The 26,068-nt window shown below is 44.2% G+C and overlaps 1 protein-coding gene across 2 annotated transcripts in view; it reads left to right on the top strand.

Moving 5' to 3' along the window:
• The window catches only part of spns2 (spinster homolog 2 (Drosophila)), a 145,347-nt gene that overhangs the window by 28,343 nt on the left and 90,936 nt on the right, over positions 1-26,068 (top strand). For both annotated transcript variants that reach the window (XM_024394801.2, XM_024394802.2), the window contains exon 2: positions 14,009-14,074. In XM_024394801.2, the coding sequence (XP_024250569.1) occupies positions 14,009-14,074 (66 nt within the window). The remainder of the gene's footprint in view (positions 1-14,008; positions 14,075-26,068) is intronic.

Genomic DNA, 26,068 nt, shown 5'->3' with positions numbered 1-26,068 from the left:
GAGAGAGAGCGGGATGAAATGTCATTAAAAATCACTACATAATGACTCTAATCCCTTTGCCTTGCTGTGTTATGTAAAAAGCAGAGGATTACCACCAACGGGACTTTTCAATTTCACATGTGCCGAGAGACAGGTATGCTGTATGGTACCTGTCATTGTGGTCGACTGGTTTTACATCACACGCTGACACACACAGCGGGATGCGGCCAGAGTTAATTCAGGGAGCGGTTGCATGATTTAGAAAGCGAGCATGGAGAGTGTTTGTCCCTGGCGTCAACGTACAGTATGACCAGGACAGTGGTGCTGAATGGTTGGTAACAATGGTTATTTTGGGAGGTGGCTGTGCATGCATGTTTCTCTCCCTGTGCGGCACGCAGGTTCACGTTTATTTTCATGAGTCTTGCCCTGGAGCCAGAACTGAGTGGTCAACGCTAGATGGGCCAGCTGCAAAGTCAAAATTCTCTATATTGTTAAGATTCATTACATTTCTTTTGCTATTTGGTCTTAATTTAAGGTTAAGGTTAGGCATTATGGTTAGCAGTGTTTTTAAGGTTACGATTAGGTTTAAAAACAGATTTTATGACACCTTATTCCCTATATATAAAAGTACTGCACTATATAGGGAAACCATACATCTAATGCATTAGCTCATAGCAGAGCAGCTAACAGCAGACAGGGCTGTACAGTATATATTATTGATTAGCTGCTGTAGGGATCCTCTCCAATGCTATGAAATATGTAACACTTATCGGCTAGCTGGGTGAGATGTACAGCAGCCCTCACTGGGGTTGGAGAGATGTACATCTCTCTCTCTCTATCAGTCTCTCTCTCCTCTTCCCTATTTCTTTCTTTATATATTTCTGTCTCTCTCTCTCTCTCTCTGCCCCCTCTTCTCACTCCACCTCTTTCTACCTCACCTTCAATGTGAGTCACGCAGTCATGTTGTTTGCTGTTTCAGAGAGTCAACAGGAGAGGTACACAGCCACATAGACAGACCGAGAGACCCAGCAGTGGCGACAGAAATCCTAGATGGCAGTGCCTTGATGAATCAGATGTTTGCCCAGCCACATGACGCTGAATATAAATATAGACAGATTATTTTGCTGTAAAATTGTCTGGCTTCACCTCTCAGATGGCCACTGCTTTAGTGTGTTTCAGACCCCCTAGTCAAGCATCCTTCTGGAGTGTCAATAGAGCTCAGTTTTCATCTGGGCTGTTTTCCTCCCTAGTTAGTTAGGAAACAAATTAGGTCATAGTTATTAGAGGGCTGTGATTCAGCTTGACCCTAAAGGACATTGGACACACTCACATACATATTTACATAGAAAATATTAATAGAGACACACACATAGAAACACACCACACAAATACACATTGGGCACACTCACATGGAAAAAGAGAGCGTCCCCTGCCCGGTCTGTTAGAGCAGAGTGGCGCTAGCCGCAAGGCGATCCAGCGGGAGGAGAGCGCCCGCCGGGCCGGCTGCAGTCGGACATATTTGTGGTCAACCAGCCCTTTCTCTGCCTCTGCTGTGGCCCTGGCTTTCCCCAATCACACATACACATGCATGCACTTTCTCTCTCTCCACCACATACACCTCCACACACGCACAGACAGACGGGGGGAAAAACACACACTTACTGTGTGTCCCAGAGAGAGAACTCCCTTTCTGTTTTTCCCAGAGCTGTGCCTATTTATATTGATCCTTGTGGTGACACATGAAGCAGGATTGACCCTCGTCAGCAGAGCAGAGCGTACAGAAGCAGTGGTTCACCACCACCCTGCCTGGTTGCCTCCCAATTGGCACCCTATTCCCTATATAGTGCAATACTTTTGACCAGAGCCATGTGGGTCCTGGTCAACAGTAGTGCAATGTATGGGGAATAGGGTGCCGTTTGGAACGTAACCCTTGTAACAGTGGGGAGAATGAATTACTTCCATCCAGAGCTCACAGACAGAGCAGCTCACTCAGAGAGCAGCTGAGGGAGAATAAGGAATATTGAGTGAAAGGGGAAGTAAGATATTACCACGAGGAGTAGCGTTACACACACTATGGAAATATAGGCTTGGCAAGAGAGGTTTTGAGTTCTGCCTGACCTGATGTATCCACCTCTCTCCCCCCTCTATCCTCTCCTTCTTCAACTCTCTTCCCTTTTACACACTTCTCTCTGCAGACACACAGACAAAGACAGACAGACACACACACTACACTTCACTCTGGTTGCTAAATGGGTCTCTTTTCCCATCCTCCTCTTAGCCTAGTTCCAGAGTGTCGGAAATAGAAGCGTGGGGCTGGAGATCCATGGGTCCCTGGTGGGGATTGGAAAATGAAGTAGGTCTGCAAGCTGATGGGCTGTTTTTTTTTTGCGTGTGTGTGTGTGTGGAGAAATAATATGTGTGCGTGTGTGTGTGTGTGTGTGTGTGTGTGTCAGAGGAGGCTGGTGGGATGAGCTATAGAAGGACGGGCTCATTGTAATGGCTGAAATGGAATAACTGGAACGGTATCAAACATATCTGGATGGAAACCTCATGTTTGTTCCATTTAATTCATTCCAGCCACTACAATAAGCCCGTCCTCCTATATTCCTCCCATCAGCCTCCTCTGGTGTGTATGTAAGGTATCCCAAAGGACCGTTTAGGACTGGCAATGATTCATACCCCCAAAAAAACACAGTCCTCACAGAGCTGCATTACATACAGTACATATAGTAAACTCTTCTCAAATCTCATCTGGATTTGAGTTCTGCATTCCGCTACTGTATATTGGTTTCAAAGAATGTAACAATTTGAGGGTGAACAAGATTGTAGGTGAACAAATCAGGCTTCTATGCAAATCAACATTTACAACACCACCTCCAATAAACATGATAGACATCTAGAACACGTAAAATTGCCTTCCCGAAACATCCCTGAAAAGGACAGTACCGTACGCCTTCTTTCTGACTACTGCTTTGAATGCAATTTTGTGAGACGCCACGTGTGTGTGTACAACAGTCTCACAGAAAAGCCATGTTTGAGGATAGTTCCTCTTTCTGGAAGGTGAAGTTACATACAGATAGTAGTCTGGATACCAGACCGTACAGTTCGGTAAGCGTCAGAGAGATCAGTATGTCCCAGTAGTTTCCTCTCCTCTCCTGGCCGGAACCCAGGCAGATCCTCTGCTACTGATCTATCGTCTATGGCCCAAGATAATTTTCTCTTATTCCTAATGAAGCTGTTTTACAGACTAGGGCTATAGTCGATGACCTAAACTCACCTGACTATCCTCTCTTACTGTTATTCCCAGTGAAGGAGGCCACTTATTTGTAAAATCAAACACTGTATGATGTGTAAAATATTCATAATATATTCAATGTAGATATTTATAACACATTCCAAAATAAACTCTTCACTGTTCACTCTTCATGTTTTTCTTTCTGTGACAGTCTGTGAGACTGTTGTAAAAGCCTATAGAGCCCCATTCAAAGCAGCACTCGTGAAGGCATCCATTATATGAGGTCTGAATAAGTGTCAGGTCTACCCTGCACACAGACAGGGCTGTCTCAGTAGTCCTAATATCGTATCGGTAGAGACATATAGCATTCTGTCAATGTCACAGGCAACTCCAGTAAACTTTCAGTGTCTTCATCTGTAATTGGGTTCCCTAACGAAAATGTATTGGTTTACTTGATAGCAACGTGTCTTCTATCTGTTCGATACAGTTGAAATGTAGTCCTTTAATTATTTTAGTCCTCTGCATTAAACAAGACATTTTTTTTTTATCAGAGAGCTTATTTGTTACACCTGAAATGATCAGGCTGGGAATTCCCTATGGACAACTACAGAGCCAACATGACAGATTGCACCAGGAAAAAACTTTACTTCTGAAACGTCCCAAACTTTGTATTTGTTGTCCCTTAGGTTTGTTCATTACGTGTGTGCGTGTGTGTGTGTGTGTGTGTCTGAAGTCTTATTTCTCAGAGGGAGTGGCCTACAAAGAAGCTTTTAGAGTACAATACTGAGGTATTGCTGCAGGCTGTCATCTGCAGCAGCTTCGTGAGAACCTGACTGTAGTTTAGCTGGAAGTGGATGATGTGTTATCAGGAACTTCTGCATTCCTGCCATACCCCTATGCCAGCAGTGTCACGGGACTGGCATAGTACATTAAATACACAGGGCCCTGGAGGCCTGACACCTGTGATGCTGCATTGGGGCAATTGTATTAAATGCACCCAAGTATAGACTGAAAACAGCCCATGGAGAGTTGACCTAGCTGAGCTGTGTTTTTTCCGTGAAATGAATCACATTGTTATTTTTTATTAAAACATCAACAATACAATAAAAAGACAATACAAATGGCTGCTCCCATCAGTGGGTGCTCTGGTCAGTGGGGGCGACCTGAGATGCTGGCAGGGTCTTGAACCTCCCCATCTGAAATATTTCTGCCGAAATTGCCCCCAAAATTTAAAAAATTACCCAAGAGCACAATGATATTTCCTATTGACTGACAGTGGTCCTCCAAAACCCCCAACAATACAGTCTGTGGGTCCAACCTCGCCCTGATATTATGACATAACCACTCCTGGACCAGACTCCAAAAACAAGCCACTGATGAACAGTACTTAAAAGATGCTCTATTGATTCTGTTTCCACATGGCAGTCTAAACTGCTCTGACTGTTCAATGCCCCATATACTGAGCATTATTTTTGTATCGAGAATTTTATATAATGTCTGAACTTGTTATTTTGTATATCAGTTCATAAACCCAATGCCATGGTATTGACACATCTAAATCCTGTTCCCAACTATCTTGAATTTTATGCGGTATAGTTGTCATAGGGAATACAATTTAAATTAGTAATTTTAAGCCATTTATACATTTTATTGTTGGCAAACATACTAATTCATAACTTTTTCTTTAAAGTAATTGCCACTTCCATTTTTGTGGCAGCACTGCGATGAGTTGGTTATCGTTGTATTGAGCAAAATTAATCCCATTGTTTGTATTTCTTATGGCCCAAGGGTTACTCCTTTTACTCTTCCTGGGGTCCAGCAAAATTAAGGCGGTTTATACAATTTTAAAACATTACAATGCATTCACAGATTTCACACACTGTGTGCCCTCAGGCCCCTTTCACCACTACCACATATCTACACTGTGTGCCCTCAGGCCCCTACTTCACCACTACCACATATCTACAACACACTGTGTGCCCTCAGGCCCCTACTTCACCACTACCACATATCTACAACACACTGTGTGCCCTCAGGCCCCTACTTCACCACTACCACATATCTACAACACACTGTGTGCCCTCAGGCCCCTACTTCACCACTACCACATATCTACAACACACTGTGTGCCCTCAGGCCCCTACTTCACCACTACCACATATCTACAACACACTGTGTGCCCTCAGGCCCCTACTCCACCACTACCACATATCTACAACACACTGTGTGCCCTCAGGCCCCTACTTCACCACTACCACATATCTACAACACACTGTGTGCCCTCAGGCCCCTACTCCACCACTACCACATATCTACAACACACTGTGTGCCCTCAGGCCCCTACTTCACCACTATCACATATCTACAACACTGTGTGCCCTCAGGCCCCTACTTCACCACTACCACATATCTACAACACACTGTGTGCCCTCAGGCCCCTACTTCACCACTACCACATATCTACAACACACTGTGTGCCCTCAGGCCCCTACTTCACCACTACCACATATCTACAACACACTGTGTGCCCTCAGGCCCCTACTTCACCACTACCACATATCTACAACACACTGTGTGCCCTCAGGCCCCTACTTCACCACTACCACATATCTACAACACACTGTGTGCCCTCAGGCCCCTACTTCACCACTACCACATATCTACAACACACTGTGTGCCCTCAGGCCCCTACTTCACCACTACCACATATCTACAACACACTGTGTGCCCTCAGGCCCCTACTTCACCACTACCACATATCTACAACACACTGTGTGCCCTCAGGCCCCTACTTCACCACTACCACATATCTACAACACACTGTGTGCCCTCAGGCCCCTACTCCACCACTACCACATATCTACAGTATTAAATACATGTCTATGTATTAGAGGTCGACTGATTAATCAGCATTTTTGGACGCCGATTATGGCCAATTACATTGCAATCCACGAGGAGACTGCGTGGCAGGCTGACTACCTGTTACGCGAGTGCAGCAAAGAGCCAAGGTAAGTTGCTAGCAAGCATAATCTTATAAAAAGCCATCAATATTAACATAATCACTAGTTAACTACACATGGTTGTCCTGCGTTGCATATAATCAATGCGATGCCTGTTAATTTATCATCGAATCACAGCCTACTTCGCCAAATGGGTGATGATTTGACAAAAGCGCATTCGCGTCGGTATACAGTATGCAGCAGTTTGGGCCACCTGGCTCGTTGCGAACTGTGTGAAGACCATTTCTTCCTAAGAAAGACCGTAATTAATTTGCCATAATTTTACATAATTATGACATAACATTGAAGATTGTGCAATGTCACAGCAATATTTAGACTTAGGTTTGCCACGGAACGGTTCCGTATTTCACTGAAAGAATAAACGGTTTGTTAGAAATTATAGTTTCCAGATTTGACCATATTAATGACCTAAGGCTCGTATTTCTGTGAGTTTTAATATTATTATGATTAAGTGTATGATTTGATATTTGACAGAGCAGTCTGACGGAGCGGTGGTGGGCAGCAGCAGGCTCATAAGCGTTCATTCAAACCAGCACTTTTGTGCGTTTGCCAGCAGCTCTTTGCAATGCTTGAAGCACAGAGCTGTTTATGACTTCAAGCCTATCAACTCCCGAGATTAGGCTGGCAATACTATCGTGCCTATAGTAATATCCAATAGTCAAAGTTATATGAAATTCAAACGGTATAGAGAAATAGTCCTATAATTCCTATAATAACTACAACCTAAAACTTCTTAAGTGGGAATATTTAATCGTCCGATTAAACGGTATCAGCTTTTTTTGGTCCTCCAATAATCGATATCGGCATTGAAAAAATCATAATCGGTCGATCTCTAGTATGTATAGTGCGTATGTTATTGTGTGTGTGGGTGGGTGTGTGTGTGTGTGTGTGTGTGTATGCATGTGTCTGTGCCAATGTTTGTGTTGCTTCACAGTGTTTTTTTAATCTGTTTTTTAAAATCTAATTTTACTGCTTGCGTCAGTTACTTGATGTGGAATAAAGTTCCATGTAGTCATGGCTCTATGTAGTACTGTGTGCCTCCCACAGTCTGTTCTGGACTTGGGGACTGTGACGAGACCTCTTGTGGCATGTCTTGTGGGGTATGCATGAGTGTCCGAGCTGTGTGCCAGTAGTTTAGACAGACAGCTCGGTGCATTCAACATGTCAATACCTCTCATAAATAAAAGTAGTGATGAAGTCAATCTATCCTCTGCTTTCAGCCAGGAGAGATTGACATGCATATTATTAATATTAGCTTTCTGTGTACATCCAAGGGCCAGCCGTGCTGCCCTGTTCTGAGGCAATTGTGTGACAAATGTGACAAAACTATGGCCTGTAGGACCTGCCTTGTTGATAGTGTAAAAGCAGAGCATCGCTTTATTATAGACAGACTTCTTCCCATCTTAGCTACTAGAGCATCAATATGTTTTGACCATGACAGTTTACAATATAGGGTTACTCCAAGCACTTTAGTCATCTCAACTTGCTCAATTTCCACATTATTTATGACAAAATTATTACAAAAAGTTTTGTTCCAAATACAATGCTTTTAGTTTTAGAAATATTTAGGGCTATCTTATTCCTTGCCAACCACTCAGCTCTTTGAGTGTTGCAGTCATTTCAGTCGCTGTAGTAGCTGACATGTATAGTGTTAAGTCATCCGCATACATAGACACTCTGGCTTTACTCAAAGTCAGTGGCATGTCATTATTAAAACTTAAAAAAGCAAAGGGCCTAAACAGCTACCCTGGGGACTTCCTGATTCTAACTGGATTATATTTGATAGGCTTCCATTAAAGAACAGCCTCTGTGTTCTGTTAGACAAGTAACTCTTTATCCACATTATAGCAGGGGGTGTAAAGCCATAACACATTCGTTTTTCCAGCAGCAGACTATGATCGATAATGTCAAAAGCTGCACTGAAGTCTTTTTACTATCATTCTTCATATCATTTATCTTTGTTTCATCATGTAGTTTCTTTTTATTTAGTTTAGTCACATGATTTCTTAATTTGCAGTATTTTTGACAATCAGTTGGGCTGCCAGAATTAATTGCCATACCTTTTGCTTCACCCCTCTTCAACCATACAATTTTTCAATTACCCATAAATCCAAAGGGATTTAACAGTTTTTACAGTCCTTTTCTTAATGGATGCGGGCTTATTAGTAACTGGAATAAGTAATTTCATAAATGCTTCAAGTACAGCGTCTGGTTGCTCCTTATTATACACCACAGACTGGCAAAAACGTATTCTTGTATGACCTCTTATACACTATATTAGAACTTTGGTTTTCCTAGATATGGCTATTATATTGTAATCACTACATCCTATGGATTTAGATACTGCTTTAAAGAAAATATCTGCAGCGTTAGTAAAAATGTGATCAATACATGTTGATTTAATTCCTGTGCTGTTTGTAACTACCCTGGTAGGTTGACTGACAACCTGCTCAAGTTTGCAGGCACTGGTTACAGTTTGAAGTTTTTTCCTGAGTGGGCAGATTGATGATAGCAAGTCAATATTTAAATCACCCAGAAAATATACTTCTCTGTTGATATCACATACATTATCAAGCGTTTCACATGTATTATCCAGATACTGTCTGTTATTCATCGACTACAGCTCGGCATTCAACACCATAGTACCCTCCAAGCTCGTCATCAAGCTCGAGACCCTGGGTCTCGACCCCGCCCTGTGCAACTGGGTACTGGACTTCCTGACGGGCCGCCCCCAGGTGGTGAGGGTAGGCAACAACATCTCCTCCCCGCTGATCCTCAACACTGGGGCCCCACAAGGGTGCGTTCTGAGCCCTCTCCTGTACTCCCTGTTCACCCACGACTGCGTGGCCACGCACGCCTCCAACTCAATCATCAAGTTTGCGGACGACACAACAGTGGTAGGCTTGATTACCAACAACGACGAGACGGCCTACAGGGAGGAGGTGAGGGCCCTCGGAGTGTGGTGTCAGGAAAATAACCTCACACTCAACGTCAACAAAACTAAGGAGATGATTGTGGACTTCAGGAAACAGCAGAGGGAACACCCCCCATCCACATCGATGGAACAGTAGTGGAGAGGGTAGCAAGTTTTAAGTTCCTCGGCATACACATCACAGACAAACTGAATTGGTCCACTCACACAGACAGCATCGTGAGGAAGGCGCAGCAGCGCCTCTTCAACCTCAGGAGGCTGAAGAAATTCGGCTTGTCACCAAAAGCACTCACAAACTTCTACAGATGCACAATCGAGAGCATCCTGGCGGGATGTATCACCGCCTGGTATGGCAACTGCACCGCCCTCAACCGTAAGGCTCTCCAGAGGGTAGTGAGGTCTGCACAACGCATCACCGGGGGCAAACTACCTGCCCTCCAGGACACCTACACCACCCGATGCTACAGGAAGGCCATAAAGATCATCAAGGACATCAACCACCCGAGCCACTGCCTGTTCACCCCGCTGCCATCCAGAAGGCGAGGTCAGTACAGGTGCATCAAAGCTGGGACCGAGAGACTGAAAAACAGCTTCTATCTCAAGGCCATCAGACTGTTAAACAGCCACCACTAACATTGAGTGGCTACTGCCAACACACTGTCAATGACACTGACTCTACTCCAGCCACTTTAATCATGGGAATTGATGGGAAATGATGTAAATGTATCGCTAGCCACTTTAAACAATGCTACCTTATATAATGTTACTTACCCTACATTGTTCATCTCATATGCATACGTTGATACTGTACTCTATATCATCGACTGCATCCTTATGTAATACATGTATCACTAGCCACTTTAACTATGCCACTTGGTTTACATACTTATCTCATATGTATATACTGTACTCGATATCATCTACTGTATCTTGCCTATGCTGCTCTGTACCATCACTCATTCATATATCCTTATGTACATATTCTTTATCCCCTTACACTGTGTATGACAGTAGTTTTTTTTGGAATTGTTAGTTAGATTACTTGCTCGTTATTACTGCATTGTCGGAACTAGAAGCACAAGCATTTCGCTACACTCGCATTAACATCTGCTAACCATGTGTATGTGACAAATAAAATTTGATTTGATTTGATTTAGCACTTGGTGGTCTATAGCAGCTTCCCACAAGAATGGGCTTAAGGTGAGGCAGATGAACCTGTAGCCATATTACTTCAACTGTATTTAACATTAGATCGTCTCTAAGCTTTACAGGAATGTGGTTCTGAATGTAGACAGCAACACCGCCTCCGTTTTCGGTAGATGTTATAACCACTGTATCATCAAAGGTATTATTTATGTGAGTTTCAGAGATAGTCAGAATATGAATGTCATCTGTTACAAGCAAGTTCTGGACTTCATGTAGTGTAATTTCACTGAGCACGTGGTAAGATACAGTATATTCTCCTCACAAACACCTGGAGAGAGAGAAAGAGTGAACCCAAGCCAGACAACAATAGATATAGATGCAGTCAAATATAATGCAGTCAAATATAGGCCTAGAGCACAGGAGGCAGACAGAGAGAGACCGAGTGAGAGGAGAGGGAAGAGGCTGGTGATTTGTAAGTCCTCAGGATTTCGCAAGCTGACATCCTCTTGCCACCGTCTCTTGACCTTTCCTCCTTGTGTGCCAACGCGATGTTACCATGGCAACTCTATAGCCCTGGCGCCACTAAGGCAGGAGACGGGTAGAGACAGGCGTGCTGTCAGTGGTACCTCAGTCAAATATATTTCATCATGACTCCTTCAGCTAATGTAGGACGAATACTTGTCTTGTATAGAAATTAAACATCTCAGACAATGTTTTTGTGGTATTTTAGGTGATTTTGGTCAGAGCCATGTCAGTGCCCACCAAACACAGATAGATACAGGGTGGTCCGGTTATAATGGGCAATAATGAGCAAAGAAGAAAAGAGGAAGGACGAGAGGAGGATGATGAGAGAGAGAAAGGAAGGCGAGAATAAGGAGGGAGGAAAGCTGGAAGGAGAGGAAGAGAGATTGAATTGAGGGCAAGGGCAAACCTCAAATACGCAGTCTGAAACCATGAAGCTGCCCGTAAAACTGAAAGCTCCCATTGAGAGTGAAGATACATTTAACCTGATATGCTGCTGCACAAACACACTGCAGCCTTCTGTCTGCAATCTCGTAGATTAAGACAGCCCATAACACAGATCATCACACCTGTATACCTGCACTCAATACAATACAACAATTACTTCACGACATTATACCTGCACTCAATTTAATGGATGGTGTGGATGGTGTGCTTTTATCTGAAGACATTTGTGTCAAACACTTGCCCACCTGAACAGTCGGGTTGATTGTTATAAACACAATTTAGGGAATATGGTCTGTATTTACACAACATTTACATAATAGTGACTGTTGCATATCTGAAAGAAAATATGTCACTTCCATGTGAGTTGGCCCCAAAAGACTGAAATATACATTTTCACAGCAATCTATTAGGGAGCATGTAGGGCATAGATCAGTCAGTCGGTCACACTTATACACATGTACACCCACACAGGGGCTAAATTGGTCCTGCACTCATTCACCCCAGTGAGGTGGTGGTGTAATGGGGGGCAGGGTTAGTAGGAGGGTGTTCAGTAATTGTGTGTGTGCGTGCGTGCGTGCGAGCGAGAGGGGACGGGTAGGGTGTGGTACCAGGCAGGCAGGTGCTGACTCTGCTCGGGAGGGACGTTCCACCATCTGGCACAGGGATCCCCCTCCCAGCGGGCCCACTGAGTGTGTGTGTGTTTCCGGCAGGCTAATTAGAGCACAGCCTCAGCGGAGTGACAGCTCTGTCACCGTGGCGATGTTTGACAGGCTAGACAAGGGAGAGCCGACCTGTCTGTACTGAACAAGAATAGAGCAAACGGCCAATGTGTATATGTGTCTGTCTGTCCCTGTCTCGGCCTCTGTGTCGTTCAATGTTGAAAGGAAATGGGTTGTTAGCCTAATTAAATCCACTCCCAGGTTTACCTTGCACCAACCGAGCAGTAGTTTAACCATGCTACATTGATATGGGAGTCCTTATGTGTGTGTCGTTCCAACCTAGAGAGAACCCAGCCTCAGTGCAGCGGCTTGTTGGTGTTGCAGTGGTGCCGGAATGCAGCCTGAAGTGTGAGAATCGGAGCAGGTGGCTTGTCTCATGTGACAGGAATGTCACTTATGTCCCTGCTCTGCTCAGAGCCCCAGCTGCACCTGCCCAGACCTCGCTCCTCGCTGCCTTTGAAATCTGCCCTATACTATATCTGTTGACAAATGAATGGAGTGATGACAATGCCCGAGGATAGAAACCTCAACCTTGGCCACTCAATCAAATTAATCAAGTAATATACTTTAAGAATGTGCTTGTCACTTCTCTTTAGTCTTCCTCCCTTTCCAGTAAATTAATATTGTCAAAACACACAGCATTTTAAATATAGTTTGAGTGTTACTGTAGAGTAGACAGTTTGGGTAGAGAACATATTAGTAGAATCTCATTCTATTTATGAGAGAGTCCCTCTGACTTTGAGTTCAGATGAGGTCTGCAGTGCATAATTAAATACAACCTGGTATCAGTTTATAGGGCTCCCGAGTGGCGCATCGGTCTAAGCAAGAGGTGTCACTACAGTCCCCGGTTTGATTCCAGGCTTATCACACCTAGCCGTGATTGGAGTCCCATAGGGCGCCGCACAATTGTCCCAGCGTCGTCCCGGTTTGGCCGGGGTGGGCTGTCGTTGTTAATAAGAATTTGTTCTTAACTGACTTGCCTAGTTAAAAACCTTTTGTTTAATAAGCATCTCTTTTGCAAAAAGATATGCATCATGCTATAATACCGGGCCAGTGGCTGCTGCTGTTCGGATGTTGGGGATGCTGCTGTTACTGCTACTCTATATTCATGAGTTCTGTTCTGCTCAGACCAGCCTGTCAGTCAGTCTCACACACTGAGCCCAAACACAGCACTGTACTATGTTATGTGTAGGGAGAGGCTCAGGAGGATATGTGAACGATTGAGATAAGGAAATCAGGCGAGGATAATTATTTTGAGAAAGATCTCTGTTATTGAAAGGGCACTGGTAGTAGCTGACACGGGTAGTAGTTGACTATACAATTTACAGGTGAATATCTCAATCTCACCATTGGTTACAGAGATACAAGCAGTGTCTTAGTAATGTCATGACGACAAGATTCAGCTGTTCACATATCTTGAGCTCAGTCTTTCGATCCCTACAGAGTGCCTTGCACCTCATTAAGTTCTCACTATAGACTAAGAGCTCTGTTCTGTTCGTGATCCTCTCTCTGGAATTTCCTTTCCGCCATACCGGTGTGCATAACTGTCCTCCAGTTACAGAGAAGGAAAAAACCTAGTGTGTGTGTGTGTGTGTGTGTGTGTGTGTGTGTGTGTGTGTGTGTGTGTGTGTGTGTGTGTGTGTGTGTGTGTGTGTGTGTGTGTGTGTGTGTGTGTGTGTGTGTGTGTGTGTGTGTGTGTGTGTGTGTGTGTGTGTTAAGGGCACCTGGCCACCTTCACTAACCCCCTGCAGACAACACCATCTTAGTGTTTAGTGCTGTCTGTGTGCCAGCCAAGAGAGCACTTAATACTGTATTACTCTCCTTAATACAGTATTCTTGCTGTAGCTATAAAAGAGAACCACCGCAAGGCCACAAACCTAATTCATTCAACTGTTATTAAAATAATTAAATATTCATGATAATGTGTATGGTTATTGTACCGCAACCATTGCCACACAATGTTAATCGCTGTCCTCCCCTCTCTCTTTCTTCTCACTCTGTTGTGCAGGGGTTTTGCTCGACATCCAGAGACACTTCAATGTATCGGACAGTGGAGTGGGCTTGTTGCAAACAGGTAAGTCTCTCCTGATCCCTTAATGACACATATGTAACGACGATTAGCCAGCTCAAACATCCACTCAAACCTCCTCCTCTCACGACAAGAAGGGCAGGCCCATTACCTGTCCACGCTAAGCTGCTCTTAGGCGTCTTAGATTGGGACAACAAAAGGATAAAAGTCCCCTACTGCCTCCAGCCCTCTCCTCCCTTTCCTCCCCCCTATACCTCATCCTCCCTCCTCCTCCTCCCTGCAGCCTGTGCAATTGACTGCAACTAAACCGGAAGACTGACCGGGTCAACAACAGACACAGTGGCTCGTTTTGGGATGGTGGCTTATGCCCCTTCCGCCTTGCTCATTGACAGCCAGCCAAAAGGCCCTCCTTGAGTAGACAGGTAGAAAGTATAAAAAATTTTAGAATGCACGTGTAGTAATAAACATGAACCGAATATTGCAATGTAGTGAATGCTAGCTTTATGAATTCAAAAAAATAATTTTAGCCTTTAAGGGTCTGACATTTCCAGCAACATTTTGCATAGTCAATAACCTAGTCGCAATGGATCTCTTCCAATGATGTAGGTTGTAGATGGTTAAGACAGTATGAATGGGTTATTTCTGAGCTCCATGAGTTCCCCCAGTAGGCAGCCCAGTGAAAATGAAAACAGTGTTGAGCGGCAGCGGGTTGGAGGCTGAGTCTGGGTGCTCTGGGCGGGGTTTCCTGCTCTTATAGACCTTACTGAATCCAACTTTTGTGAGGGAAAGGTGCATGCTATTAGTTTGGCATCAGAAGGAGGGCTGGCATTTTCTGGAGTTTGAGTTGACCTTTCAGCGCGAAGGCTATTGTGACCTAGCACATTCTGTATCTCCTAAAGCTGAATGTCATGGATTTGAGTTAAAAAATCTCACAGTGGCACCCACAGTGTCCATTATTTCTCAGGTGACGGGTGAAAAACGGATTCTTCAAAGATAACTGTGAACTGATTTATGCTCCCATAAGTGAAGTCGTGTTTGATGAAGTGTGCATGGTTGATAGCATTTCACCCATCTATCAAAAGACTTGACATAGCAAACAGGAAATTCAATCCCAGTTGTACTTGTTGTTGCAGTTTTGGCGTTGCTGAATTAACAAAACCCATACACATGCAGAACACACAGCACATAATGCAAACAGCACAACTAATGCAAGCATACTCTCACTCCCACACACAGTCAGTAAGTGTGGAATGGCACCCACAGCTGCCCTCTGCCCCTGTCTGCTGTCTGTAGCTGGGGCTAAAAGCAGTACGTGTGTGTGTGTGTGTGTGTGTGTGTGTGTGTGTGTGTGCGTGCAGTATGTGCTTGTGTGTGGTGTGCCTGTCCTGTCCTGTCTTGGCCCAGACTTAGGGTGTGGCATGTCCCCTGATCTCCAGCTGACCCCAGTCTCTCGCTGGCCTGAGGAATGCAGCCGGCCAAAACTCTGACCGCTGAGAGCAGCCACGACCAGACTGGGAACCTACGTGTGAACGGCTGGCTAGGGCAGTGGTTCTCAAATCTCCCCTCAGGGACCCCTGCCTAGTCAAGGGCTTGATGATTAGTTGACAAGTTGAATCAGGTGTGCGAGCTCTGGAATAGATCAAATGCATGGAATGACTGGGTGTCCTGAGGAGAGGTTTGAGAACAACTGTGCTAGGGGGTTGGCGGGTGATCACAGGGTGTTGTATGTAGGTGTCCATGTGTGCTGTTATATCCTCTACCCCCTCACCCCTACATCTCTATATCTCTATATCTCTCTATGTATATATATCACTCACTCACTCACTCACTCACTCACTCACTCACTCACTCACTCACTCACTCACACACACACACACACACACACACACACACAGACACCAGAACAATCACCCACTATGTGAGCTCCTTGGCAACTTCCACCCACACCTGCTGGTCCAAACTGCCCACGTAGGTCATTGGTGGGCAAGTAGTGGTAAGTGGCCGATGTGCGAAGAGTTGATTCAGCCTCTCTCTGATCCCAGCTAACCTTCACTATATTCACACCTTAGAGAGCAGTGACCACGTACTGCTGCAGTCACTTCTCAAACCGACACTAGTGTTACTGACTGGTCTATTTATGAGAGCTCTGTTTGAGTTCCGTTTTGCTTAGCCTTTTTCTTTGGCTGTGGACGAGGGACTTTGGGTTATCTCTGGGCTGACAAAGTGTGGAATATTGGAACTGTGGCTGGTTTTCCTCGATTGCTTTGTGCCCACTCTGGAGAAGAGAGTGGCCTCACTGGCCACTAGAGCTGCTGCTTAAACCTGCCGAAGTTCCGGACAGTATTTGCATTTTGCATGCGGTTATGTCTGTAATAGTGTTTTAAAGTTCACACACAACTCAACATGTGGAAAGGTGTAACCTTTTCTCAAGTTATGGGGCAACACCAAAGTTAAAATGTTATTACACAAAGCAAAACATTTAGAGGTGTGTGTGTGTTGGTAGGTGTGTGTGCGTACGTGTGTGTTCACACCTTAATAGGTGTGTGTGTGTGACGTAACTCCCTGAGGGGTGAGGCACAAAGAGAGTGTGGAGACCCTGTGTAAGATGATCAGGTATCCTGTTGATTTCACTCAGGTGATGTATGGTAGTACGGCATTTGTTCTGGCCCCAGGTGCTCACGCCTGTCCATCAGATCAGCGCCCCCCCCCAGGAATGTGCTGCTCACAGAAAGAACAGAGCAGGTCTAACACGAGCTGTCATTCCTGATGAGAGGAGAAGACCGGTCAGATCACAGGGAAGCTCCCATTTGGATATGACAGGCCTCTATTAGGTCTCCTAGCTAATGAATCTGAGGTTATGGCCAAAATGAAGACAGAGTGCTGCGAGCGGGAGAACGACCTATATTTCTTTGGTCATGGATGATGTTACACCTTCTACAGTTTTGGAAGGAGCCTGGAGGCTCTGTTGGTTGGTGAGCCTGCAGACAGAGGAATGTGTGCTTTGTGTGGATTTCTCCTCAGACAATTGGACCTAGTGGGAAGCATCCTGTATTGTTATTATCCATTATGGATAGTCTAGTATATTGGCAGGGTTTTAAAAGTGGTGAGATGTTGGGTGGGTGAATAAGGAGCTGGTTAGTGTCTGTGCAGTTTCTCCAGACTGCGACCACTAATTATTACTGATCTTTTATGTGGGCAGGTTTTATGTTCAGTTGGGATACATCTTGGGTGGATGAATGTGTGGTGGAGCCGACCAGTGTCCGTCCTGGTTTTGCAGGCTGTCCTCCACTCATCACTGCCAGGTTGCAGACAGACTTTTTTTCTTGTGTCCCAAATTGGCACTCTATTCCCTAGAAAGCGCACTACTTTTGGCCTGAACCTTATAGGCCATGGTCAAAAGTAGTGCACTATAAAGGGAATAGGGTGCCATTTGGGACACAACCCCTGTCAGGTTGACTGTGTCTGTGCCCTGCTCCCTCCGTCTGTCCCCTGCCTGGCTGCCCACCCCAGTCCTGTCTCAGTTTGCAACACGACACCCACACACACACACACACACACACACACACACAGCCAGGCCCAGCCAGCCTTACCAGAGTGTCAGCCTGGCCAGACACTTACTGAGGAATGGGGCCACAGGTGGAACTGGGAAGTCCTTCCATTCATTGGAGCTGTGAAGTCCCTCAGCTCTCTGAGCCCCACTAACTAACATACTCACATCATACATACAGCTCACAGTTTTTTTTTAAATCTCTCGTCTGATCCTAACCCACATACAGTCTTTTCACCTGTCTGCCTCTCTCTCTCTCTCTCTCTCTCTCTCTCTCTCTCTCTGTGTCTCTCTCTCTGTGTCTCTCTCTCTGTCTTTCTCTCTCTCTTCAGTCAGGAGATTTTCTCAATATGCCGTTTCTGGACTTACATTTAATGCCTGTGATTTTCTTGTGGATAAGAGAGGATAAAGGTTTAGGATCTGAGGCTTAGAGTTGTGGCTCTGACCCTGAAACCCCTTAGCAACTGGGGCTGTCGCAAGTGTGGCCAACTTTATATGTTTATGGACAGTGTTTGTCACAGGCTTGAGTTACTCTACAATGGAGATGGTTATAGGACTCTGGTAACTCCTATATCAGTGTGGAGTAAAGCGATCATTGCTTGATCAGCTGTGCTGTCTGTTGGCTGCCTCACAGCTGCTCTCGTTTTCCGGTGTCTCTCTCTATACCTTCGTTCCACTCTTTCGTTCCCTCGTTTGATGCCCCCCGCACTTTCGCTCTCTTTCCCTATCTGTCTTTCTTCTCTACCTATATCCCTTCTTTCTCCTCTCTCTGTCTTTAGTCTCTCTCCCTCTATCCCCTCTCTCATTCGCTCCCTCTTAACTCTGCAGTCCTCTTTCTCACTCCCTCTTCCCCATCTCGTTTTCCTCTCCCTCTCTGTCCCTTACTAAAACATACAGGGGAAAAAATATATGTTTTTCAGACACATCCAGTATGTGAACAAATCACTTATTTACATGAGTCAGACAGACATAGCTTTAGAACACGTGAAGTTTCACATGAATTTTAATGCATGTTTTTCACAGGGTTTCCCAACATTTCACATGTGATATTCTAAACTTCACATGTGCTTTGTAACTGGTGGGATTAGAACCCAGGTCTCCCATGGGAGAAGCCAATGTCTTGACCATCAGACCAAAGACCAGACTGGCTTTCTTTTCCAATGCATATTTATTGTTATTTTCACTCAATCTAAGAATATTGACTGTTCAAACGCTTAACATTTTTATCGGGTTAATCACTGGATTAATTTGCTCAAATTGAGCTGTAATTGAAGATTTCTTTTATAGAAAGAAAATATTGACTTTGATTTTGTTAATACTAATGGAGTGGAGGACTCAGAAATAGGAAATAACTATTTTTAACGCACTATTATACTCAGGTAGGCTAATAAACCTTTTTACAGAATGGCATTACAGAATTTGCTACTACAACATGTTAACACCACCTTTTCACATGTGAGGAAAATAACACTATTTCACCCACACATATGAACTTCCACATGGGAAAGTGATATTTGCACATGTGGAATTTTCTTACATGTGAAACTGCCAATGTGATTTTGAATGTGCAATTCCACATGTGAAACTTCAATTCACATGTGAGGTGAAAACATGTTATTTTCCTCACATGAGAAAAGGTGGGGAACTCAAAATGTAATAAATGAGAAAATATGTTTTCACGTGAAGTTTAACCTCACATGTGAAACAAAATATTTTACATTTTAAGCTGCACATTTCACGTTTTTTGGGGGGATGGTGTCTCACTGTCCATCCTTCTCTCCCTGCCGTGGTCTGTCTGCAAGTGATTATGCATGAAAAGACATGCTGTCCTCTCAGCTCTGGTTGGCAGCTGTTGCTGCTCTGCTGTCACTCTGATGGACACCTCACAGAAAAGGAGTCTGTGGCAACAGCAGAGATGGATTCAGAGAGTCATATTCCGATGGAGGGGGAGAAAGACAGAGAGAGGGAAGGAGGGAAGGAGGGAAGGAGGGAAAGACCGACACAGAGATGGAGAGAGAAAGACAAAGGGAGGAGAGGGTCGAAAGACAAAGAGAGGAGAGGGTAAAGAAAGTAAAATAAATGGTGACACCTGCGTAACACTCCCTCTGTGCAGCCTGCATGGCTGCGAGCTGTGAGATTTAATCACCCAGCACAGATTCCCAGATGAAAACAAAAGCATTTATCTGGAGTTCAATGGCTCTGGCCCCGACTGAGACGGCTAAGGAATAGCTTGGTAAAAACCCCACCCGAGTATACAAAACATTAAGAACACCTTCCTAATATTGAGTTGCACCCCACCCCTTTTGCCCTCAGAACAGCCTCAATTCGTCAGGGCATTGACTCGACAAGGTGTCGAAAGAGCTCCACAGTGATGCTGGCCCATGTTGACTCCAATGCTTGCCATAGTTGTGTCAAGTTGGCTGGATGTCCTTTGGGTGGTCGACCATTCTTAATACACATGAGAAACGGTTGAGCGTGAAAAACCTAGCAGCAATTGCAAGTCTTGACACAAGCCGGTGTGCCGGGCACGTACTACCATACTCCGTTCAAAGGCACTTAAATCTTTTGTCTTGCCCATTCAGCCTCTTAATAAGGGATCATAGCTTTCACCTGGATTCACCGGTCAGTCTGTCATGTTTTTAATGTTTTGTACACTCACTGTACTTCATAGCAGCTCTGTGGAGGTTCAGTGTCTTTGTTTGTCAGTGTTTGTCACGATAACGGAATTTTGACTTCGATACCAGATTTAGTAACACTATACTCAATACCATCACGATACTTGATACCAAAGTGATACCAAAATCATACCAAGGCAACAAAAATAAATCACAGATTGGCACTTTGTCCAGAAACATATTTTGAGTTCATTATCATGAATTACACTAAAAAAACATGTCAATGTATGCATTAACAAATCAATTATACAATCAATTAGCCTTTTTTAAATTTTACAATCTAATTACATAACAACATTAATGGTAATCATTTATTTGAATGGTAAATCTCTATTAATAAACTGGTTCAATCAAGATGTAGCTTAGGCCTATTCACAATACAGCTGAATTGAGCTTGTTTTGGCAGATTTCATGGGGCTACAGATGAAAAACAATCTGTTTACCTTCTATTTTATTGTACTGATCAACAACATGTTCATAGAAGAAGCAATCTCTAATTTTATTAAAGTGTGCGCTGTCTCTTTAAGACCCATGGTGTCATTTACACACAGTTTCAAAATGTCTACATGCTGTGTTGCATTAATCAAGTGTGTTAACTTCTGTGCAACATGAATGGTGATGCAGCCCGGACTCCCAGTGATTTCAGTGGTTCCTCATGGAAGGCTATTTAGTAATGTGGAAGAGTAGGCAAGATGCATGAACTGTGCACACGTGCTATAAAGGGATATCGGCTGCGCTGATCTATAAACTTCATCTAATCTCAATCAGTAGACAGAAGTACTGAAAGTAACACCAAACATGTTTTTCATGTTCTAGTTTTGGTATATTGTGCAACCCTACATACTGACATGGTCTTTCTCCCCTTTGATTTCCGACTCATCGTGATTAATCTTTACTACTGTAGGGGGTAATGCTGAGGCTAATTAACTCTTAGTGGACTGACACACCATGGTTGTGGTGGTCTAGTGTGTGTGTGTGTGAGCGTTTTTATATATTAGGGTCAGCTCTGACTAACCCTTAGCTATAGGGCTCACTCTCTCTCTCTTTCTCTCATCCATCCCTCTGCGGCTCTGTTACCAGGCCACGTCTCCGAGGGGAGCTGCCAAAAGATGATTGGCACCCCTCCTACGCTCTCGTCCCCCTCCCTCCCCCTTCATTTCCTGTCCCCGAGCCAAAACTCTCTCACGGAGTGGCTGCCAATCCAATCAGGAGATCAGAGCCAATTTAAACAAGGGCACGATGAGACGAGATGAGGAGCCACTGGGCGGAAATCCTCTAGATCTGACCTGTGGTAAATGCCCTATCAGTTTTCCCCCACCCCACCCACAGCTCTAATTTGTGTGTGTGTGTGTGTGTGTGTGTGTGTGTGTGTGTGTGTGTGTGTGTGTGTGTGTGTAAACTACTTTTAAGGAAATTACTACTTTTAAGAAACTATTGGATTGGCTGATTCAAAAACTATTGGATTGGCTGATTCCAACTAATGGAGGGCTATATCCGGAACTTCAAAATGTAAAGAAAATGAATAGAGCACACACAATCTTCTACACTATTCCAATCCATCTAACAGTCATATTTGATCTTCACAATACATTTCTGTCTATACTCCCGAATGTTCATTGCCCCATAATCAAGTCAAATCAATGAAACATTTATATTTTATACAGATAACTATAAAGAAGTTGTGATGCTCAACTACTGTACAGCTCTTTCAACATGCTACTGAAAAACTTAAAAGCTGCAATAACTTTTTATGATACCTGAAAAAACGTTTAACCTCTTTGTCCATCTGAGAGAAAATGTTGTTGTTTAAAACACACAGTATAAGATATTTAAAAGGGATAGTTTAATCCAAATACAATCTAACTTGATTTTCCACCTACCTTGGCTGTAGTTTATTCAAGAAGGCAGTCTTTGGATATAGTTTCCTTTCGACACTTAAAGACATTCTCAATAACTTTGGCGACTGTAGAGTGGTGCAGAGGTCTAAAGCGTCACTACAGAACCGGGTTCGAACCCAGGCTGTGTCGCAGCCGGCTGCGACCGGGAGACCCATGAGGCAGCATATAATTGGCCCAGTGTCATCCGGGTTAGGGGAGGGTTTGGCCGGCCGGCCGGGATGTCCTTGTACCTTCGTGCTCTAGCGACTCCTTGTGGCGGGCACGGCCAATGCAAGTTGACTTCGGTTGCCAGTTGTACTGTGTTTCCTCTGACACACTGGTGCGGCTGGCTTCCAAGTTAAGCGAGCAGTGTGTCAAGAAGCAGTGCGGCTTGGCAGGGTTGTATTTCGGGGGACACATGGCTCTCGACCTTCGCCTTTCCTGAGTCGGTACGGCAGTTGCTGTGATGGGACAAGACAGTAACTACCGATTGGATATCACAACAACAACAAAAAATGTTAAACCTCCCGCTTTGGGCTGGATGTGTCAATGTGCAGTTCATACATGCCTAATCAATGAGCAGAATTACTGCCTTACCTCATTTAGCCACACAACCCCTAGTTTGAAAATAACTGTTTTTCTGGAAGCTGTGCTGTGCCATTTTCCCTACATTTTCCCCAACGTGGGCCAGCCTCGTAGCAATTAGAGTTCAACCATTGAGCTTCAGCTCCTTGCTGTATGAGTGTCAGCTGGCAAGATGCACATGATGCACCCACAGCAGATTGAGAAAGAGAGAGCAATGACGTGGTGAACATGTCTGCACATATGTGACGTAGTACGCAATTTTTGGGGACCACTTTTGGCTCGTGAACGCTACTTTTAGAACTGCTGGCTAAAAAGTATATAAAATTACCGGAGAATCCCTTTTAATAGCCATATTTTGTTACTGTTAGCATTCTCAGTAACACTTCAAATTAAATTGTTCTTGTGTTTGTAATAAAAACTGTAATGACTTTTGGGGCAACATTTTATTATCATGTTGTTCCATAATACTTTGGTAATTGCGTTGTACCAATTACATAGCAATGAGCTGAGAGTTTTGTAACTACTGTACACGAGGAATAGTGACGTCCTTATTCCACTTATGTAACAACTCCATTATTATACAATTATAAAGCAATTTCCAAATTCCTATGAGAACTTGTTACTGTATAGCCTTTATGTCTCACTTATTATGCAAATATATGTGTTAAGTCATTTTGAAGCGGCAAAAGTGGTCTACTCTAATGTTGAGCCGGTTCCATGTCCCTCGTGTATTTCATTCTAGGCTATATTAAGATTCATATCTCAGAGCCTTCCAAACCATGTGCTAATGATCATATATTTAGACTAATTCAACTAACTGTTGTAATATTTGGTTCTTCATCAAATATTTGTCAGCCGTCAAATATATATTTTTTCAAATAACTTGCATATGTTCAAATACCTTCAAATATTATTGGCTTTCAGAGACCTGTATTTGAATATCAAATAAAATAGTTGCGAGTTAACTCAAAATAGTTTGAGTTAACTCTATATAAACTATATTCGCCTAAAATACAACTATTTGCTGTATAAGTCTGCTGTGTGCCCCCTCTCGTCCCTCTCCTGCCATATGCTTCCATAGCAATCTACGGAGTATGCCTATCACTGGGAAGTGTTATTCCGAGGCAGCTGGGCTGGAAATAGGACCAGACTATTTCTATTTCATCCCTGATTACTTCTTCTCTTCCGTCATCGGAGGAGTGATGGAGCTTCTGTTTATGGTAATTGACAGACGTTGTGATATGTTCCCTCCCCAGTCCTTGAGCCTTGAGCTTGAACTAGATCAATACCCCTGCAGCCTGCCTGCCTGACTCGAGACCTGGGTACACACACACACTCAGAGATACACGGCCGGGCCGGATGGGTTTATTCTTCTGTTCTGACTGACATCAACAGATCAATAAGGAACACAGATATATTTTGCATCCCAAATGGCACCCTTTTCCCTATTTAGGGGTCAAAAGTAGTGCACAGCCTTTTATATAGAACTTCAACTGCTGCATTCTCCTATGTAGGGAGTAGGGTGCTATTTAGAACACAGAAAAAATACTCCAAGCCCCCCGGTCAAACAGCCATGCTCTATGTACATAGGCTACATACGTGTTCAGATTGTCAAGGTCAGAGATATAGAGGGGTGTATGCATTTGCCTCGACTTTCATTCACCATGAAAAGGGATGGTTATATACTTGGGCAAGTGTGTGTGTGTGTGTTTGTATATGTATGTGTGTGTGTGACTGTGTTTGTATGTGTGCCACAGTTATTTTGTTCCAGTGTCCAACACATCAATGGCTGGCAGCACACACAAACACACAAACACCCTCAAACGAGGACACATTTTATTTGTTCTCTGTCATTTCAGCCATGTCCTGTCATTAAGTCCCCTGCTCCTGTAGTTATGGCAGGAAAATGGCAGGAAAGAAAAACTCCTCGCCCTACACAAATATGTTGCCGGTCAGATCCCACAGCAGTGACAGACAAGCCACTAACTAAGGGAAAGTGTCCCAATAAGAAAATGACAGGATAGCTTACTACGCTGTAGCTTACATTTCATTCTGAGCCCACGGAGAATGAGGATATTTGTGTGTGTGACTATTTCTAGTAAGTGTTTTTGTGCATGCAAATGTACTGAAAGTGCTGTATAGTCATGTGTAATTTTTATTTAATATGCATGGTGATTTAGCAGACACTTTTATCTGAAGTGACTTAGTTCACACATACAGTACATCAAGTACTGTGTAAGTATGTGGCCCATTTGGGAATCAATCCCTGGTGTTTTAAGCACCACGTAAGTCCCATTGGAACCATATGTATATGCATCCAGTATGTCTATGGATCGTACTACACACCCTCCATACTCCATCCCAGAGCCAGCAGGCAGCAGCAGTCGCTAATCCTGCCCATCTGGAGAGCACCCTGCCCAGGCCTCAGATTTCAGCATGGCTTTTTAGAGCCCCGGTCCCTCATCTTCAATGTAGAGGCTGGTGAAAGGCCAGAGAGGGGAACTCAAGGCTAACAGGCAGAAAAGCCACTCCTGGTGACAAGGAATATGTCCCGAATGGCATCCTATTCTCTATATAGTGCACTGCTTTTGACCAAAACTAGTGCACTACATAGGGATTAGGTTATCATTTGGGATGCACACAAGGAGAGCGCTAACTCCCATCAGTACTCCCCAGCACTCCAGATTGGTCCACCAAAAACCATGGGGTTTCAACCCCGAACTTGGCAGCTCCACACGTTCTCCATTCCACTGCCTTTCATATAGATCCTCAACCGCTGCATTCCTCTGCACCTAAACAGGCTACAATCCTACATGGGCAGCTCTCATGCTCCCAGGCCGCGGAGTGTAAGAGTAACCCAACACTTCTGAAGAAGGAAGGAGTCTGAGCTGTTTGATTTCTGGAATGTTTTGGACGGTGAACATAAAAATGTGAGGAATGTAGGGGATGTTTGGAGCTTCACCCGAAAGCATGAGTGTGTATTTTAGTATCGGTTTGGAAGGGGAATACTGGGGAGGGAGTGAGTAAGAATGAAAGATTGAGGGAGAATGAAGGAATGTATGAGGTACAATACAGTAAGGTGAGGTGGCCTATCCAGACCAGTTTCCAGATCATAGCTCTGCTATGTCACCACAGTGTCACACCCTCCTCACGCAGCCAGTCAGGAACATTCATCATTAAAGGAGAAAAGGGGACGACAACAACAACCACAGCATGTCTAAGTGTGTTAACCTGGCTGGCACACCTACAGTAGGCTACCACAACTCTACACCTGAGAGACAGACAACAACACGACACATTACTGTTTGTAGTGACACAGGTGCACTTCTGTCACCACTGTCACAATACAGGGGGT

The sequence above is a fragment of the Oncorhynchus tshawytscha genome, linkage group LG30, assembly GCF_018296145.1.
Source record: "Oncorhynchus tshawytscha isolate Ot180627B linkage group LG30, Otsh_v2.0, whole genome shotgun sequence".
Lineage (NCBI taxonomy): Eukaryota > Metazoa > Chordata > Actinopteri > Salmoniformes > Salmonidae > Oncorhynchus > Oncorhynchus tshawytscha.
The sequence above is the reverse complement of the archived record's forward strand: the minus strand, read 5'-3'. Positions and strand labels throughout refer to the sequence as shown.